At 47.1% G+C, this 17598-nt stretch overlaps 10 protein-coding genes across 10 annotated transcripts; 1 reads left to right on the forward strand and 9 right to left on the reverse strand.

Moving 5' to 3' along the window:
- Positions 1-286: 286 nt before the first annotated feature.
- EV420DRAFT_316329 (uncharacterized protein) lies at positions 287-969 on the reverse strand (the record flags this gene model as incomplete). The annotated part of the gene is made up of 3 exons (XM_060481686.1): positions 287-322; positions 380-782; positions 833-969. Coding segments are annotated over 2 exons (249 nt in total), but the record flags the coding sequence as incomplete, so codon positions are not given.
- Positions 970-1107: 138 nt separating this feature from the next.
- On the reverse strand, positions 1108-1932 carry EV420DRAFT_1269523 (uncharacterized protein; the record flags this gene model as incomplete). Its single annotated transcript, XM_060467510.1, has 3 exons — positions 1108-1242; positions 1269-1811; positions 1861-1932. 3 exons carry the CDS (start codon positions 1930-1932, stop codon positions 1108-1110), a joined length of 750 nt encoding a protein of 249 aa, XP_060331568.1.
- A 912-nt stretch (positions 1933-2844) lies between these two features.
- EV420DRAFT_1479330 (uncharacterized protein) lies at positions 2845-4218 on the forward strand (the record flags this gene model as incomplete). The annotated part of the gene is made up of 6 exons (XM_060469560.1): positions 2845-2918; positions 3214-3301; positions 3351-3366; positions 3623-3876; positions 3960-4065; positions 4154-4218. The coding sequence occupies 6 exons, from the start codon at positions 2845-2847 to the stop codon at positions 4216-4218; spliced, it is 603 nt and encodes a 200-aa protein (XP_060331569.1).
- A 584-nt stretch (positions 4219-4802) lies between these two features.
- Positions 4803-6907, reverse strand: EV420DRAFT_316775 (uncharacterized protein). The gene is made up of 11 exons (XM_060481687.1): positions 6554-6907; positions 6367-6499; positions 6299-6311; positions 6195-6249; positions 5948-6145; positions 5817-5899; positions 5662-5766; positions 5552-5611; positions 5410-5497; positions 5053-5356; positions 4803-4993 (listed from the first exon to the last, which is right to left on the reverse strand). Exons 2-10 carry the CDS (start codon positions 6405-6407, stop codon positions 5055-5057), a joined length of 945 nt encoding a protein of 314 aa, XP_060331570.1. The 5' UTR covers positions 6408-6499; positions 6554-6907; the 3' UTR covers positions 4803-4993; positions 5053-5054.
- Positions 6908-7681: 774 nt separating this feature from the next.
- Positions 7682-8704, reverse strand: EV420DRAFT_1642313 (tetrapyrrole methylase; the record flags this gene model as incomplete). Its single annotated transcript, XM_060477341.1, has 5 exons — positions 7682-7705; positions 7762-8035; positions 8084-8344; positions 8395-8620; positions 8677-8704. 5 exons carry the CDS (start codon positions 8702-8704, stop codon positions 7682-7684), a joined length of 813 nt encoding a protein of 270 aa, XP_060331571.1.
- Positions 8705-9230: 526 nt separating this feature from the next.
- On the reverse strand, positions 9231-9743 carry EV420DRAFT_1539702 (uncharacterized protein). Its single transcript, XM_060473053.1, has 2 exons — positions 9438-9743; positions 9231-9389 (listed from the first exon to the last, which is right to left on the reverse strand). Exons 1-2 carry the CDS (start codon positions 9588-9590, stop codon positions 9264-9266), a joined length of 279 nt encoding a protein of 92 aa, XP_060331572.1. The 5' UTR covers positions 9591-9743; the 3' UTR covers positions 9231-9263.
- Positions 9744-10288: 545 nt separating this feature from the next.
- EV420DRAFT_1642314 (uncharacterized protein) lies at positions 10289-11290 on the reverse strand (the record flags this gene model as incomplete). Its single annotated transcript, XM_060477342.1, has 7 exons — positions 10289-10327; positions 10377-10633; positions 10739-10826; positions 10882-10941; positions 10991-11095; positions 11147-11229; positions 11278-11290. 7 exons carry the CDS (start codon positions 11288-11290, stop codon positions 10289-10291), a joined length of 645 nt encoding a protein of 214 aa, XP_060331573.1.
- A 1452-nt stretch (positions 11291-12742) lies between these two features.
- EV420DRAFT_1539728 (uncharacterized protein) lies at positions 12743-13647 on the reverse strand. The gene is made up of 4 exons (XM_060473054.1): positions 13187-13647; positions 13105-13135; positions 13030-13042; positions 12743-12979 (listed from the first exon to the last, which is right to left on the reverse strand). The coding sequence occupies exon 1, from the start codon at positions 13530-13532 to the stop codon at positions 13197-13199; it is 336 nt and encodes a 111-aa protein (XP_060331574.1). The 5' UTR covers positions 13533-13647; the 3' UTR covers positions 12743-12979; positions 13030-13042; positions 13105-13135; positions 13187-13196.
- A 123-nt stretch (positions 13648-13770) lies between these two features.
- EV420DRAFT_1479333 (uncharacterized protein) lies at positions 13771-14155 on the reverse strand (the record flags this gene model as incomplete). Its single annotated transcript, XM_060469561.1, has 2 exons — positions 13771-13873; positions 13923-14155. 2 exons carry the CDS (start codon positions 14153-14155, stop codon positions 13771-13773), a joined length of 336 nt encoding a protein of 111 aa, XP_060331575.1.
- A 1011-nt stretch (positions 14156-15166) lies between these two features.
- Positions 15167-16554, reverse strand: EV420DRAFT_1642315 (uncharacterized protein; the record flags this gene model as incomplete). Its single annotated transcript, XM_060477343.1, has 9 exons — positions 15167-15501; positions 15558-15645; positions 15698-15757; positions 15808-15912; positions 15978-16045; positions 16095-16277; positions 16347-16401; positions 16449-16461; positions 16517-16554. The coding sequence occupies 9 exons, from the start codon at positions 16552-16554 to the stop codon at positions 15167-15169; spliced, it is 945 nt and encodes a 314-aa protein (XP_060331576.1).
- Positions 16555-17598: the final 1044 nt, after the last annotated feature.

The raw sequence follows: 17598 nt of genomic DNA on the forward strand, positions 1-17598 counted from the left end.
TGTCGACAGGGACGACAAAATGGGGTCTATAAGGGCCATAATGATAATATCTTACCCATCCCTGGAGATCATTCGATCATCAGCCGACTAGATCTTACTCTCACCGGGCTCCCTAGACTCGCTGCGACAGATTGTATCACGTCAACAGTCATTGACTTCGACAACGGTGATATGTCATGCCATTCGATGCTACAGAGCCTTCGCAGCATGCGAATGTTGAACCTCGGGGGCGAAAATAGCATGGGCCTGTATGGTCAAAATGTTACCACAGCGATAGACCCCATCATTTTGAAGTGGAACATTGGGGCTTCAGACGACAAAGCTAAAAGAAATATCATGTAAAAGGCAGATATGTGAGCATATAGCTTCAACAACGTACACTAAAATATACACAGCGAGGCAACGTGACTCTTGGCTCCACCCAACCTAATCCAATGCACATCCGTAGGACTTGCTTAGCCGACTGCTCCATCTCTCAAGATCAGCGGAAAAGTCTTGCGCATACTCGACTTCGAGACGGTGAAGTCGTTCGCCAACGATGACGAGGCTATGCAGAGGATCTTCGAAAACGTCTTCTGCATGGTCCACGAGGTCGGTCAAGGTACAGGAGACAATGCTCTTATTATCGCTTCCGCCGCCAACGCAAGAAAGTGCGATGGCAAGTGTTTTATCAGGAGATAGCGTACCGGCCACAGGTGCCGACTGCGTTCATTATTGATGCATTGTGGATGACAGTATCCAGGGTGCGTGCGCGAAGGATGACGTCTTTATGTGTCGTTGCTCTATGGAATCCGTGTGAATCTACTACCAAAGAAAATGACGCGCTATCCACCTGAATGGATCCCTGACAACAGTCTGCATTAGCCAATATTTCATTGCTCCCCGCTTCCGGCATGTCTCTCGGTCGGCAAGAATCAGTAGTTGTCCGTAAAATGCTTCCTTGCATATGTTGAAGAAATATTGTAATGAGTGACTACCATTCGTTTTCTGGACTCGTGCTAGCCCATAGAGACGTCTACGCTCTCCACGTTGTGGGCCACAGGAACAAGAACAACTGCGGAAGGAGCTCGCATGAGCAAAAGGCACAAGAAACAAAGGAGAAGTGGCTCACCAAATAACGGTGTTCGACCAGTTCGCATGCTGGTCGAGATCCGTCTTTAGGTTACCGGGATGAAGGCTGATAGATACTATCCCTTTGTCCCCATACCCCCTTGCCAATTCTAACACGAACATCACGTCGACCTGTCAATTAGTTAGTGTCCATATACAAACATAGAGAATTGACCGTACAGATGCATCGGGGATTTGCTTTTCTTCGTTTGTCCATCCTTGAGCGTGTCGAACAATATCTTGCTGCCCAAAGGCAGATAGATGGCCGAAGACGAGGTCTTCACCACGCGGGCCTTGTCTTCCGTCGCTAGTAATGCCGGTAGCGGTAGCTTTGTGAAGTAAAAGTGACCGAGGACATTAACACCAAAATAATAGTCGTAGCCTTGGACAGTGAGCATATCGCTGGGACCTGGCATCGCGTGCCTCTGGGACGTGCCAATGATGATTAGACGGCCACCAGCGCATCGATCGTAAACCCTTCTCTTTCCTGGAAGAGATGAGAAATGCTCAGCGGCAGCATACGACGCGATACGCACGAGAGGAACTCCTCCGCAACGACTTTGACAGACTTCAGGTCTCAGATTCAAGTTCAAGAAAATCGCAGTCTTCCCCGTAGCCTTCGTCAGTTCTTCGATAACATTTCTCGTCTTCTCAGGATTCCTCGCAGTCAGATACACTTTAGCGTTGTGAAGGAGCAATTCCTAGGACCATTTAGCTTTAGCACACGTGGAAAACTGAAGAGTGACACACCCTGACCATCTCCTTCCCTATCCCTGACGAGCCACCGGTAACTATAACGACCTTTCCCTCCAAGTCTGACATCTAGGGTGGAGTCCACCGAGGCTTTCCGGAGAATCAGGCTTACTTGGAAAAGGTGCAAAAGTAGTGTAGAGTGTCGAGCATCTTCAAAGTACGCTGACAAGTTGGTGGAAGTTGGAAATGAAGAATGGCCTCCATGTGAGTCACGGTGTTGAACTTTGAAGGCGCAGTTGTCCTCGTTGGGATCAGCAATTCGTAGCTTTCGCGCGATTTCGGCAATCTCATCGTCGGAGAGATATTTTCCATTCGCTGGGGACTGAGAAAAATCGGCCATGATGATGTGAAAGAAAGATGAATGGGGATCTTGCCGGCGAGAACCCAGTCAGGAAGTTTGCCGGTAGCTGCCGATAGTGGCAGTGCTTCAGTTCCGGGGTCTGGCGTTCATGTCCATATCGAGAATTGCTCTCTCTTGGCTGCCAACCACCCTCGATGCCTGATCTCAGCCTGGTGCGAGCTCCGCTACTGATTTCAGAATTGACTTTTCTACGATTTTAATTCTGCGGTTGACCTGATGGATGGTGAAGGGTCACGTACCTTAAGACGATGCCATAAGTGCAGCCACCTACATCTACCTACACAACATCCATCAACATCTACCCAGTCAAAGGACTCATCATCATCTTTTAAGCTGTCTCTCTCCCATTCTCTGTGGGCGGTTCGCTACGTTCTGCCCAAATCGCGATCCAGAGCATCCTGGTCTCTCAAAAAACATCGGATGGTTCGCTGGATGATGCCTGTTGTAACATTCCTTCCAGTCAACAGACAAGACACGCTAAGTGAACGAAGCGGAGCTGAAAGCAACTTCCTTCGTTTGTCTTGAACCTGTAGGCGATGTCAAGGGCGCGGATAAGGATGAGAAAGTCGGCAAAATGCAGGTTCCCAGGTGTGTTCAGCCGAAAAGGAGCCCTTCGATGCATGTCGGCTTGTGGATACATGGCGGGGGGATATATGATAGGCAACGGGTCAGAGTATTTTGGAGACTGGCCCCGGTACGTGAACTTGCCGTATGTGTTGAGATTACGATACTTAATTCCATCAAGCACGTCCTCTTTGTGTTGTTCCCATCTTGTCTCCGTGGACAAATTCCGACAGTACAACCTATCAGCCGTTGATTATCGCCTAGTGCATGAATCCTGTCACGGTGCACAATTGCTAGGCGCAATCTCTGCCTATTTTCACCTAGTCAAAGTTTGCAAAGTTTGCAAAGTTGACCCATCGAAAATTGTCGTATTCGTGCCGGAGGTAGGATCAACTCCTCTGACTTACTACTTCTTGTCTGATCAGATTTGAAGGATATCTTGTTCTCTTACTAGCCAGATATCTCTACGAAGAGAATGTCCTACCCATGCCGGGTGCCTTGATGGTTTTTTCGGTACGTAATTCTTGTACTTTTCTGGAAATGCGCTCTAATTGTTTTCTAGCCTTGGATGGATATGGGTACGTTACGTCCCAACGTCTATTCTCACGGGCTAACACCTCTTTGCTAGTTACGAGTGCAAATTCCAGTACAAGAGAGTTATCCGACCCAGCGACCCCATGAAGACATGTAGACCTCCTTTCAACAGCGGTGATTGCGAATTTACGGTTCCTTAGATACCATCTCACTAGCCTGCTTTGGTCACCGTATCTCACCTCTAGTAAATGTGTTTAATTTCCGGTCCCTTATCCAACATCTAACCCCATCTTGTTCTAGATAGGGATCCAAAGGAATCTTATACTGGTTATCCCCAAAATTTCACTTCCATTGGCGATGCCGAGGCCTACCAAAGAGAGTGCGAACAACTTGGCGAGCAGATGAGAAGCGGAGGTGTCGACGTAACACTCGATGTACAGACGGATGCTGTACCGATGTCTTCGGAATGGCGCTATCTGTCATTTCGTCGTGGCTCGATGAGCACGCTGCTACCACTGAGAACATGTGAGGGCTCCATTGCTTTCACACGCGTTGTATGCTCATTTGCCAACTCGTGCAGAATATCATGACGGAGTTACTTCCATAGTTTCAAGAATACGCACATTCTGTCGTACAGATTCAACAGTCCAGTTACTACAAGGTTGTCGTCCTTATTAAAAACAGTGCCGCGACAGCCCACCACCATGGGGATAATCAGGGTGCGAGCACGAAGGAAGACGTTGGTATGCGTCGTTTCACCATGATATACGGTATGAATTTGCTACACCACGAGGACAAAAATATGCTACCCACTCAAATGGATGCATAAAGATGGGATACCTGGAGACCCGGAGAAATGGGCTCTCCTGGCTAAGGACGTGATCATCGGATGTTAGGCACATCAACCGTGGGTAGACTGGTGACCATCTTTCTGACCAACCAGTTTGCAAGCAGAAAGTAAGGTTCTTTCTCCCTTGAGATGTCAAGCCGTGAGAGAGACAGTCACGAGTTTACTTGGTGCTCACCGTTCCTCAATCACTGTTGTTTCCCCTCTTTTGCGGCTTGATGGCAAATGTAAGTACTGCAAGTTCTTTGATGTATTCTTTGTACAATCTGACCGCATTCCGAAGATACACTGGCCCTTGTTCCTTTCGGTACGTTTGAGTCTTGAACATTCAATTAGTGGACTGTGATGGTGTACGCTCACTGAAATCTCGCAGACCAGCCTTAAGCAATATTGTACATCGCATTTGCTCTTAGTTCCAGGATGGGCCTTGCATCGCTGCATTGTGGATGCGCTATGCTGGCTTTTTGGTGTGCTGCATCCTTTTCATTTGGCTAATTTTGTCTTGGCCTCTATATCTTCCTTTCTCTTGCCGTTGTGTTGGTTCTTCTGCGGAATATTATTGCTCATTCCTGGTTGAGTTGGGTCTCGGGCCTGAGCTCACCTATATTTACCGCCAGACAATTCATTGGATATCGGCGGAATTTGCATGTGAAGATGGGGGACGATAAGCTCAAATCGAGCAGGACGGACATCAGCCACGTAGGTTCATATGGTATTGACGTTCATTACAACAGACAAGATAAATAAACTAAGGCGGGTTCCAGCATAGTTTTTACTCAAAGGATGTACTCTGATTGTTACGTGGTGTAGCCGGTGCTTTGGTCCTGTGGTTTGTCTTAGAGGGAATCAGCCTGAATGAAGCGCATGAATCACAATGACTGACATTCACCCCATTTCACAATCATCGTTGGATACCTCCTTAGACATCACGACAACTGACGCCCGTGCTTCCGTCTGCCGTGTGTCTTGTGTTGACTGGGAACTGGTATCTCGTAATATAGTTGTCGGGATGCTCATGTCAGTTGCAGACGTATAAGTATCCCGTCCGCCCACAATCCGCATTCGCGAATTCAGCACCATGAAGACGGTGTTAGCATACAACTTGGGTATGAGCAAGGCAGGTGTGGTGTAGAAGGTCTGATGAGGGAACGCAAAAAAGAGGGTCACAGTGACCAGAGCGACAGCAGCTGAATGTACGCGGTATTAATTTCATGACGACGGCAGATGGTAGATTAAGTACCTGTCACGGATCCCGTCTCAATAGTGAGACGAATTAGCTTTGTGAGCAGGATTTGTGTGCGACGGAAATTGGTACTGCTACGCATGAGCTACGAAACAGTATTAACATCAACGAAGATAACTAGAAGAGAGAACGAGCTCACGTAGTACGTCATACAGATAGCGATGACAATATCACACAGGGCAGAGGCACCACACCAAATCTGAGCACAGATCAGTACGATGGACATGGAACACCTAGCCAGTTATTTACCCCGACCGCGATATTAACTTTCCTCTTATTGAGTTCAATAATGTTACCCGCTTCGAAAGAGTAGACGCCTGTGATTATGGATGCTACAGAGCTGGTCAAGGATAGCTGTAGACAGATGAGTCAGACTGCCACAGAGAAAAAGCACTGCGACGAACACAGGTGACAAATATAGGAACAATTTGAGACTTTGACAATATGAAGATTCGATACGCATAGAAGACCTGGCCGACACAAGCAACTGTACCTTGGTAAGTAATAGAAAACAAGTAAAAGATACTGCACGTACCAACACCGCTCATGATAGGGACAGCGAACCAATTAAAATGCATGTCAGTGAGGGCTATGAGATCCCCGAAGCCGTAACCGAACACTGCAAAGGCGTCGTGGGTGACGAACATCGTCTGAACGATCTCGACAATGTAGATGCCATAGACGAGGTATTTCGTGAAATTTCTGTCATTTGGAAATGCCAGATAGTACAAATCTAATGAGACTGCATTAGAAACTATAATATTGAAAAATGAGTGACGCACAAAGCTGCACAGAAAGAGTCCCAAAGAGTCCCCAGTGCAAGAGGGAGGCAACGATCTGAATTGTCATGCGAGGATTGAATGGCTAAACACAAAAAAAAACCAACCATAGGTCCAGTCCTGAGATAAGATGATTCAGTACATGCCACTTCTCGATTCCACAACGATAACTTACAGTTTTTCTATGGGATAGCCTGGGGGGACGGGCAACATCATGTTGTGTCTGGGGTTGTCTTACCGGTCCTGATAGGAAAGAACCTGCACATATATACTAAGTGACAATCATCTGAGAAAAAGAAGACAACCGCCTTAACGCAGGTCAGCATTCCAGCACGGCAATTGAGTTAAACGACGGTACCAACCATGTTCATCCGTGATCAGCGCATTGATTCCATCAAACTAACTTTTATGATAATCCCACACCACGGTTCGGAGGAATTCTCCGCATGAGGTGAAAGCAGAAGAATTACTGTCAGGCGAGTTGATATCAAGTTGATCTTTATTCAAACCGCCCCCAGAATGAGCTCTAAGCAGGTACATGGAGCCTTTCTCACTCCTGGCAGGTGACTCGCGCCGGTCAAAATGCGATGGAACCGATTGGAGTATAGATGAAATTTCGACAGAGCCTTTTGACCACAGCAAAATACGTCGGCTCTACCCTTGAAGGGGATCCCGACATTTTTTGCTTTGGTCAAAGCCTGGGTCAAGACGTCATATATTATCGACCAGCTCCGCCGCTTTGGCCTGACCAAACATAGCTGATTGTCAGGACTGCTGGATTCTCCTGTCACATCGTAAATCTTCCTGATCATCCACGGCGTCTGATAGTTGTGTTGATTTCAAAGAAGTCCCGTAGCTCCCGAATGCGGATGGCAATATCTGTGTCCATCTCTGCGTCATGTCTTCCAAGTATGCCTCAGACAATCGCACTTCATGGGGAAAGTCAAGGAGACGTACAACTGGGATAGAGCTCGAGGGCTCATCGCATCGACGGAAATGCAACCATGGGAAATATGATGCCAAGTACTGAAATAGAAGCCTAGATCCGCCGATAGGGACGACAACAGGGGGCCTATTCGGCCCATAATAACTTGACTGCCTATGAGGGATCAACCAATCTTCAGTCGATTCGGATCTTACTCTCACCGAGCTCCCTAAGCTCACCGTGACAGATTTTATCACTTCAATAGTCATTGCCTTCGATACCGGTGATATACCTTGTCATTCGATGCTACAGAGCCTTCGTAGTATGGGAATATTAAAATCTCGTGGACGAAAACAATGTGGACCTGTATGGCCAATGTACTACCACAGCGATAGATCCTATCATTTTGAGGGACATCGAAACTTCAGACGATATAAATTTTGTATTGGCCCATACAGTTGTAAATGCTGTAAAAAAACTATGTCAAGGGCAAATATGTGAGCGTCTTGCTTCGACAACGTACGTTGAAAGCACCGAAGTATCATGACTCTTGGCTCCACCGAACCTAATCCAATGCACATCCGTAGACCTGCCTGGCCGCACTTCTCAATCTCTCGAGATCAAACAGCAAAATCTTGCGCATACTCGACCTCGAGAAGGTGAGAGTTGTTTGTCGACGATGACGAGGTTATGAAGAGGATCTCCGAATGCATCTTCTGCAAGGTTCACGAGGCCGGTCAAGGTACAGGAAATAATGCTCTTATTATCGCTTCCACCGACAACGCAAGAAAGCGCGATGACAAGTGTTGTTGTATCAGGAGATAGCGTCCCAGTCCGTCTTAGAGACTCGGACTCTATAAGTTGAGAGACAGCCTGTCGTATCGACATGTATCGAGGTCGTTCGTAGATATTCTGACAGCTGAAACAAATATTAATGTGTGTGTGTGTGAGGAAGAAAGTCCCTCACCGAGCCAGGTTCGCCTCACTTTGCTTCTTGGCCTTTATATCTAACAACACCAGCGTCGACAGATCGAGATCTGCATTTTCCTTGGTTGTATCGTACAAACTGTCGGGATTCCACGGATCTGTGAAGAAAACTAGGGAGGTTGTCTGGCAAAAGTTGTACAATTGGAGGTAACAGGTGCCGACTGCGTTCATTATCGATACATTGTGGATGACATTACCCAGGGTGCGAGCGCGAAGGATGACGTCGGTATGTGTCGTTGCTCTATGGAATCCGTGTGAATCTACTACCAAAGAAAATGACGCGCTACCCACCTGAATGGATCCCTGACAACAGTCTGCAGTAGCCAATATTTCATTGCTCTCCGCTTCCGGCATGTCTCTCGGTCGGCGAGAATCAGTAGTTGTTCGTAAAATGCTTCCTTGCATACGTCGGCCCAAGAAATATTGTAATGAATGACTATCATTCGTTTTCTGGACTCGTGCCAGCCTATAGAGACGTCCACGCACCCCACGTTGCGGGTCACAGGAACAAGAACAACTGCGGAAGGAGCTCGCATAAGCAAAAGGCACAAGAAACAAAGGGGCAATACTCACCAGATAACGGTGTCCATCCAGTTCGCATGCCGGTCGAGATCCGTCTTTAGATTACCGAGATTGAGGCTGGTAGATACTATCCTTTTGTCCCTGTACCTCCTTGCCAGTTCCAACGTGAACATCGCGTCGGCCTGTCAGTTAGTTAATGCCCACATATAAATACAGATAATTGACAGTACCGCTTTTCTTTGACCGTACAGATGCGTCGGGGATTTGCTTTCCTCGCTGGTCCATCCTTGAGCGTGTCCAACGAGATCTTGCTACCCAAAGGCAGATAGATAACCAAAGACGAGGTCGTCACCACGCGGGCCTTGCCTTCCGTCGCTAGTAACGCCGGTAGCAGCAGCTTCGTGACGTAGAAGTGACGACATTAACGCCAAAATGATAATCGTAGCCTTGGACAGTGAGCATTTCGCGGGAGGCTAGCATCACGCCTCTGGGACACGCCAATGATGATTAGATAGCCGCCAGCACATCGGTCGTAAATCCTTCTCTCTCCTGGAAGAGATGAGAAATGCTCAGCGGCGGCATACAAGGTGATACGCACGAGAGAACTCCTCCACAACAACCTTGACAGATCTCAGGTCTCACAGATTCAAGCTCAAGAAAATCGCAGTCTTCCCCGTAGCCTTCGTCAGTTCCTCGATAAAATTTCCTGTCTTCTCTGGATTTCTCGCAGCCAGATACGCTTTAGCGTTGTAAGGCAACAATTCCTGGGATCATTTAGCTGTAGCACGCGCAGAAAACGAAGAAGAGCGTACCCTGACTATCTCTTTTCCTATCCTTGACGAGCTACCGGTAACGATAACGACCTTTCCCCCCAAGTCTGGCATCTGGGCTGGGGTCCATCGAGGCTTTCCGGAGAACCAGGCTTGCTTAGAAAGCGTACAAATGTTGTGCAGAGTGTCGAGCATTCTTTCTCAAAGTACGTTGACAAGTTGGCGGAAGTTGGAAAGGAAGAATGAGCGCTGGCATGGTCATGGTGGTACGGTGGTACTAGGCGGTCCATTTCAAATTATTCCCGGCTAGGTGACCGGCAAATCAAATTGCAACTTTCCTTCCTTTACACCCAAGCGCTGAGCGCCGAGCTGCCGCTGAAAGATAATGTGGTTTCTTGTGTGGGGATAACCTTTACAGGTGAAAAGGTCTAGCTATGCATACACACGCCTTTATTCCCCCACATCGCATCCGACAACTTTCTCCCAGTTGTACGAAGCTGGCGAAGATGAACATGGTCGCACGGTCACATCTTTATCTTGTCCCGGGTGTTGTGGTGCGTAGGATTTCTCTCTCTTGAAAACCGTTGACTTACTGCGTTCAAATCTGGCACGCAAGCACTCGTCAAACCGTCGCTGATGATGGAGAATCCGAAGTCACTAATGACCGGATCAAACAGGTGAGTGGTCGAAAGACTTGGCCGCCTTAACACTGTAATCTGCTTGGAGATGGATTAATCCTCACGCTTGTTAGAGACGAAATCGAGCCTTTGGATAACCATATGAGCAGAGCGAACACGATGTTTGAACTAGCGTTGGTGTGCACTAAACAAGACAGTAATAAATTGGGGCGGGTTCCCGAACGCAGTGCGAGATCAAAGAATGTACTCTAAAAGTTAGGCGGAGAGGCTCATGCTGTAGTCCTGTGGTTTGTCCTTATGGGAAAGTCAGTTCTAATCAAGCGCATGTAGTACGATGACTGACATTCATCCGACCCATTTCATAACCATCGCTGAATACCTCTTTGGCTATCGCGACTACTGGCGCCCGTCTTTCTGTTCGCCTTATGCCTTCTGTTGATTGGGAACTCGTATCCCCTAAGCTAGAACTCGTGATATTCATATCAACTGGAGGCGTATAGGTATCCCGTCCACCTAAAATTTGGATTCGCGAATTGAGCACCACGTAAACAGTGTTAGCATAAGCTTGGGCATAATGAGGGCTGGCGTCGTATAGAATGTCTGATGGGGGAACGCAAAAAAGAGGATAAGATTGAGTAGAGCGACAACAGCTGAAAGCAGGCGGTGTTAATCTTCCGATAACGATGGATGGTATGGATCAAATACCTGTCACAGTTCCCGTTTCAATGATGAGACGAATTAGTTTTGTGACCAGAACTCGAGTGCGACGGAAATTGGTATTACTGCGCATAAGCTACATAGTAGCATTAGCATCAACGAAGATAACTGAAAGAGAAAAATGAGCTCACGTAGTAAGTCATACAGATAGCGATGACGATATCACACAGGGCAGAGGCACCACACCAAATCTATGTACGGGTCAGCGCAATGAAACAGGATGTCTAGTTAGATATGTACCCCGATGGCGATGGATACCTTCATGCTACTGAGGTTAATGATGCTACCAGCTTGGAAAGAGTAGACGCCTGTGATTAAAGCTCCCACAGAACTTGTTAGGGATACCTGTCAATGAATGAGCTAGACTGTCCACGGAGAAGGGGCACAACAACAAACACAGGTGACGAATATCGGGACAATTTGAGACTTCGACAATATAAAGATTCGGTACGCATAGAAAACCTGGCAGACGCAAGCAGCTATACTCTGATAAGTGACGGAAAATGAGTAGAAAATGCTGCACGCACCAGCGCCGCTCATGATGGGGACCGTGAGCCAATCAAATGCATGTCAGTGAGGGCTACGATATCCCCAAAGCCATAACCGAACACGGCAAAGGCATCATGGGTAACGAGTATTGTCTGGACAAACTCGACAATGTAGATTCCATAGACGAGAGACTTTGTGAACTTGCTGTCATTCGGAAATGCCAGATAATAAAGATCTAACGAGAATGGATTAGAAACAATATTATTGGAGAATGGGCGACGCGCAAAACTGCACAGAAAGAGTCCCGAACAGACCCCAATGTAAGAGATAGGCGATGATCTGAATTCCCGTGTCAGGAATCAAATGGCCTACAGGCAATAAAAAAACCAACTCCAGGTCCTGACCTGAAGTAAGATGATTCAGTAGATGCCATTTCTCGAATCCATGACAATAACTTACAGTCTTTCTATGGGATAATCTGCGGGGATGGGCAGCATGTTGTACCTGGGGGGATCGTTTTACCGGTCCTGGAGGAAAAGAAGTCCTACATATATTTCCGGAAGTTATCGTGAGAGACTTGAAACAAGGCGCAAAAATACCCAAGGCGGGTCAGTATCAGGTAACAGAAACCGATCTAACGGCAGTTTCAGCCATGCCTGTCAGTGATCAACATATCGATCCATCGAATTAATTATGAACATCCCGTACCGCACTTCAGAAGAAACTTTCGGACCAAGTTACAGGAAAAGATACTGGCGCGCTGATATTGAAACCACCCCGGAAATAAACTGTAAGAAGCAACACCGAGCGCTTCTTATATCCGGCCGTCCTACAGGGGCATCGAAAGCAGCGTCTTGTGTCCGGGAATCTTCCGTCACATCGTAAATCGTCCTGATCTTTCAGTGCCTGATGGTTTTGTTGGTTCACGTAGCTCAAGACACAGGTAGAAATCTGTGTATCCAACTATGCTTCTTGTCTTTTAAGTATCTTCAGATAAATTCCACGGGGAGGGTCAAAGAGACGTACGACTGGGCAAGAGTTCGAGGGATCATCTCGTTAGATGAAACAGAACCAGGAACACAATATGCCATGTACCGAAATAGAAATCTTGATACGCCACTGAAGTTGATACCTTCGCCAAAAGTCGATCAACCGTGATCTTCAGCCGCACAGGTACCCACCCTGAACGCACACTGACAGATTCGATTATCTCAACGTTAGTTGACTTTGATATCGGTAATTCAGACACGTATGTCTGCCAAGAGTTGTTTGGCACGATGGGCGCAGTCGCAAACTCCACCATGTTCAGTCCAGAAATTTGTACACCGTCAAATGCGGCAGCATCGAAGAGACAGCATGATCTTGGTACATGCGTTGTTGCACTCGCGAGACTCCGGCTTTGAAGTACCAGGCTGGATCCTGGCGAATCACAGTGCATTCATATACGTCCAGGATAGGCTAAGGGAGTTAGTTTGGCCTTCTTCGCTGCGGAATAAGCAAAGGCATGGCCCAGAGCTTCGATGACTGGTTGAGATCGGGAAAGAATGAGCGAGTCAAATTCTTCGCTGTGATGGTTACCTACCTCATCAGGGAGCTGGCTATTCTCTTCCATTAGACCGTGAGCATGCTGGGCCTGCAGTGATTCATCGGCGTCTGGCAAGGCGATATATTAGCGCTTCAAAAGAAGCTCGGAGAACAGCCCAATGCACGTAAGGACCTCGCCCTCGGCAACGGCAGCACCTGCTCTTGGAATCAATAACTTGAGCATGAACACAATTTACATGTCTGACCTTTCCCGTCGTTCTGAAAGACATTATCATGTTAGCGCGGTTATGGTCAAATCTAGCCAATATTATATTACTTCCATTCTTGCCATGTAATTATGTTCGAACGTTCCTACGAATATGTTGGAAAGTTGGTTTCGCAATATTTTTGACGACTACACACCTTGTGCGCCTCAGCGCTCCGAGATCTCGGTTATGCATTGCTGGAAGTGACGGACAACAGTAGCCTTTATGATGACATCCATATCGCGTCGAAGGCGACCATCCAATGCAGAGTCTCGCGATTCTTGTATGACCGATGCGATCCAACCCATATCCGAGAGCGAGTGATAGGCCATTGCTGGGTCATAAATGAGATTATCGGGATCATAGAAGACCTCCTGCGATCTGTGATGCACCGATACATGTAATAACGGCCGACAATATAAGCCGACATCTCCACAGCGTAAATCAAAGGGGACATGATCAGCAACGAGCCTAATCGTGTTCTCACGTTCTCGTTCCGTCATGCTTCTAGTGGTCGTTCGGGAGCAATGATGTTGTGAGGATTGGCAGCCACTAGTGGCGTTGCAGAGAGGTGGACCTGGTCAAACGATGTAATGAAGAAATCAAGGTGGCCGGTTCTACTACGACAATGAAGACGCATGGACGTCACAGTGGTGTACATTTATTTTTTTGTCGTTGGTTAAATGGGCGAATGAGACTGTCGTATGCATTGAGAGAAACCTGAACCTTACCAGATAGGTACTATGAAGTCTCTACATCCGAAATATTTGCCTTTATCCATGAGCCTTGCCATGACCAACGCAACATTTGGTTACCAAAGGCGGGCGTAGATGCGGGCATAAATCTATTCAGTGTAATCAGTAGGGACAATTTCAGGGAAAAGTCGATCTTACTTGGTAGCCTCTTCACGCGGAGTGTTGAGAATGTAGCTTCCGTCGGACAATCGTGTAGCCGTAGTTTCGATATTGAAAGCATCGAGGCCGTGGCCGCGCTCAGTCAAGAGAAAGATTCCTACTACTTTCTCAAAACGGAGCAGTTCCAGGGACTCGAGGTCCGAATGGGCATTGGAATGTCGTACAGAATACCAATAGCCAAGCCCACATGAACAGCGGGAATAGTAAACCATGTTGCCAGGTCTGAACAAGCTCCAGAAGTGTTCAGGGCTGTGTTGGTCGCAGACTGTCACGGCCCCCAACCATGCCACAGAACGGATTTCCTTATGCTCAGAAATTTCACTGTCGAAGAGATATTTCCAGTTCGTTGGGTACAGGAAAATCGGCCACGATGAAAGAAAAATGAAAGGGGGTGTTTCCGGCTGCCGGTTAGGAAGGTCCCGGCATCAGCCGATAGTGGCAGTGCCAGTTTCAGGGTCTTGGCGTTCATGTCCATATTGAGACTTCCAACGGGCATTGTCGCCATTCAGTTCCAACTTCTGTTCAAGTTGTTGAAATACCAAATGTGCCGCGCTTCCGATGGCCACCCCTCCTTTCCGTAGTATATTTTCTAAATTTAGCATTAGTATATAAAGTAGGATACCTTGTAATCGAGCCCCTCGCGCGTTTGCGAGGGTTCCCTGCTAATCCCGGAGTCCCGCTTATCTGAGCTGAACAGCGTACTCCAACACAAGTCTCTTGGAAACGATTAAGCTTCTGGAAAGACTACTTAGCAGAACTTCATCTGCGGTATCCTTTTGATGATATAGAGATTTTTAATTTTCGCCCATTTCTTTTTTCAGGCTTAACACCACCGCACTTTGAGTGTGTCGCATCCACACAGTTCCCTACCAGTTCCGCAGCTTTTCCTCGACGACGTTTTGTAAAGGTTGTCGCCTTTTCTTGTGTCCAAGATCGCTTACAATATCAACTTGAACGTCCCGACTTGAATTTTGCCTTGAGACGTGTCACGATATGGCGCCGCGTACTTCACCAATAGTTTGCGCTTGCCAGAGATGAAAATGATCCTCTGAATAACCATAGGCGCTTGGCGGACACATCGCAGCATATAAAACTGCAACATTTGAACTGGCATTGATGTTTACTACGACAAAGTAATAACAAAATCAGCACGAGTCTCCGGTTCAGGGACTGTACTAGCTCATTCTTTCGTCCTGTGGTTTGGCCTTGAGTGGAAATCAGCTTCAAAACTCACTTAAATCACCATGACTGACATTTATTTGGCCCATTTCATAATCATCGTTGAATATCGCGACCATTGATGCCCGTCCTTGCACCCCATCCGTTCTCCATGTGCCCTGTATTGGATCGGAGGTGATATCCCTTATCATAGTGGTTGTTATGCTTATATCAAGCGAAGACGTATCAGTATCCCGTCCACCTAGAATTCGGATTCGCGAATTCAGTACCATGTAAACTGTGTTAGCATACAGCTTGGGCATGATGAGCGCCGGCGTTCCGTAGAAAGTCTGATGAGGAAGCGCAAAAAAGAGGATAAGGTTGAGCAGAGCAACCACAGCTAAACGAGAACGGTGTTAATCCCGCAAGAGTATGAATAACACAAGTAGTAAATACCCGTTATAGTTCCCGTTTCGATAGTAAGACGAATCAACTTGGTGACAAGCATCCGGGTGCGACGGAAACCAGTATCGCAGCGCATAAGCTGTGAAACAATATCAACATCATTGAAGATAGCAGAAAGAGAAGTAACTCACATAGTAAGTCATGCAGATAGCGATGAGGATATCACACAAGGCTGCGGCTCCGCGCCAAATCTACACATTTATCAACATTGTGAAAACGAGATATCGAGCCAGTTGCGTACCCCGACAGCGATGGATGTCCTTCGATTATTGAGTTTAGTGACATCGCCTGCTTCGAAACAGTAGGTGCCTGTGATTATGGCTGCTACAGCGCTGGTCAAGGATAACTGTGAATAGATGGGCTAGACATTCAGCGGGAAAGAGCTTGGCAACGAACACAAGTCACGAGTACCGGGACGATTTGAGACTTTGACAGTATGAAGATTCGGTATGCATAGAAGGATTGTCTGATGCAAGCAACTGTGCATGTTATTAGTAAGGGGAAATGGACAGATGATGTTTCACGTACCGACAGCGCTCATGATAGGGACAGTGAGCCAATTAAAATGCATCCCAGTCAGTACTTCGATGTTACCGAAGCCGTACCCGAATTCTGCAAAGGCGTCATGGGTAACAAGGATCGTCTGTACAAATTCGACGACATAGATGCCATAGACGAGATATTTTGTAAATCGTCTGTCGTTCGGAAATGCTAGATAGTACAGTTCTAACAAAAAGGCATTAGAAACAATCTACTCCAGAATGAACCGGAGCGACATACAAAGCTGCACGGAAAGGGTCCCGAAGAGTCCCCAATGTAAGAGACCAGCGACGATCTGAATTTGTGTTAGAGATGGAATAGCCAAAACGAAAAAAGACGAACCAAAGGTCCAGATCTGAAATGAGATTATTCAGCACATATCCCTTCCCAGATTTACGATGATAACTTACAGTTTTTCTATGGGATAACCTGCGGGGACAGGCGACATGTCGTATCTGGGGTTGCTCTACCGGTCCTGAAGAAAAGGAACCTCTACATATATTTCCGACGGCTATTGTGAGAGACTTGAAAGAAGACACGTGAACCCATAAGGTCAGTCAGCATTGCACCGCAGCAACTGAGCTGAATGGCCGTTTCATCCGTGGTCAGCGCTGATCCGTCAAGTCGACCAAATATAGACAGTATGAGTACTCGCAATTTACGAGTGCAGAACAGCTATCGGCTTGTATTTTGGATAAAAGTCAAAGGCATAGCACTGAGGAGGAAGTATGACGGTCGAAAGGTATAGGTTGCGACGATAAGAGCCTAAAGAGATGAGCCGTGCATGTCGGTAAAGCTCGGACTTGGCAAAGGCGAACAGGAAGCCAACATAAATCTCCGAACCAAGTTTAAGCCGAAGAGAGAATAGCACGTTGTCATCACTGGAACACACTGAGAAGGTGCTTGAAAAGACTATGGTATACAATTATCGTGACCGACATCTACTCGTCCAGCATGAGCATCGACAGTATAGAAAGCAGCTTCTTGTGCCCTGGATTCTTCGGTCATTGGGAGTCATCTTGATCTTTCACAGCGTCCGGTGATTCTGGGGGTACGAACTTGTCTCACAGCCATCGGAATACTGATATGTGCTAGGGTGGGAATCTCTGTATCCACTCTTCGCACCGAGAAATATATGTGTCGTGTATCCCTCAGCAATCGTACTCCACGGGGTGAGCGGTCAAGGAGACGAAGAACTGGACTAGAGCTTGTATCGAAGAAAATGCAAGTAGCGTGGGAAGAAACATGCCGTGCCGGTTATTTACCAAAATAGAAATTTCCAGGCTCAAACGATGACCACCATTTATCCCGCTATTTTAGTACTTTCCGTGTCCAAGCGTCTAGTGCTGGAGTCAAGCTCATCAACATTGACTGAAAAAGCTCGCTATACTGTCTGTGGGGGGTGGAACGATATCATCTGAACTCTGGGAAGGCTCAAGGTGTGGGAAAGGACAAATAATAAGACAAGCTTGCGGCCATCATGGCTGCCGTC

This window comes from Desarmillaria tabescens (genome assembly GCF_030435595.1).
Source record: "Desarmillaria tabescens strain CCBAS 213 chromosome Unknown EV420scaffold_15, whole genome shotgun sequence".
In the NCBI taxonomy this organism is placed as follows: Eukaryota; Fungi; Basidiomycota; class Agaricomycetes; order Agaricales; family Physalacriaceae; genus Desarmillaria; species Desarmillaria tabescens.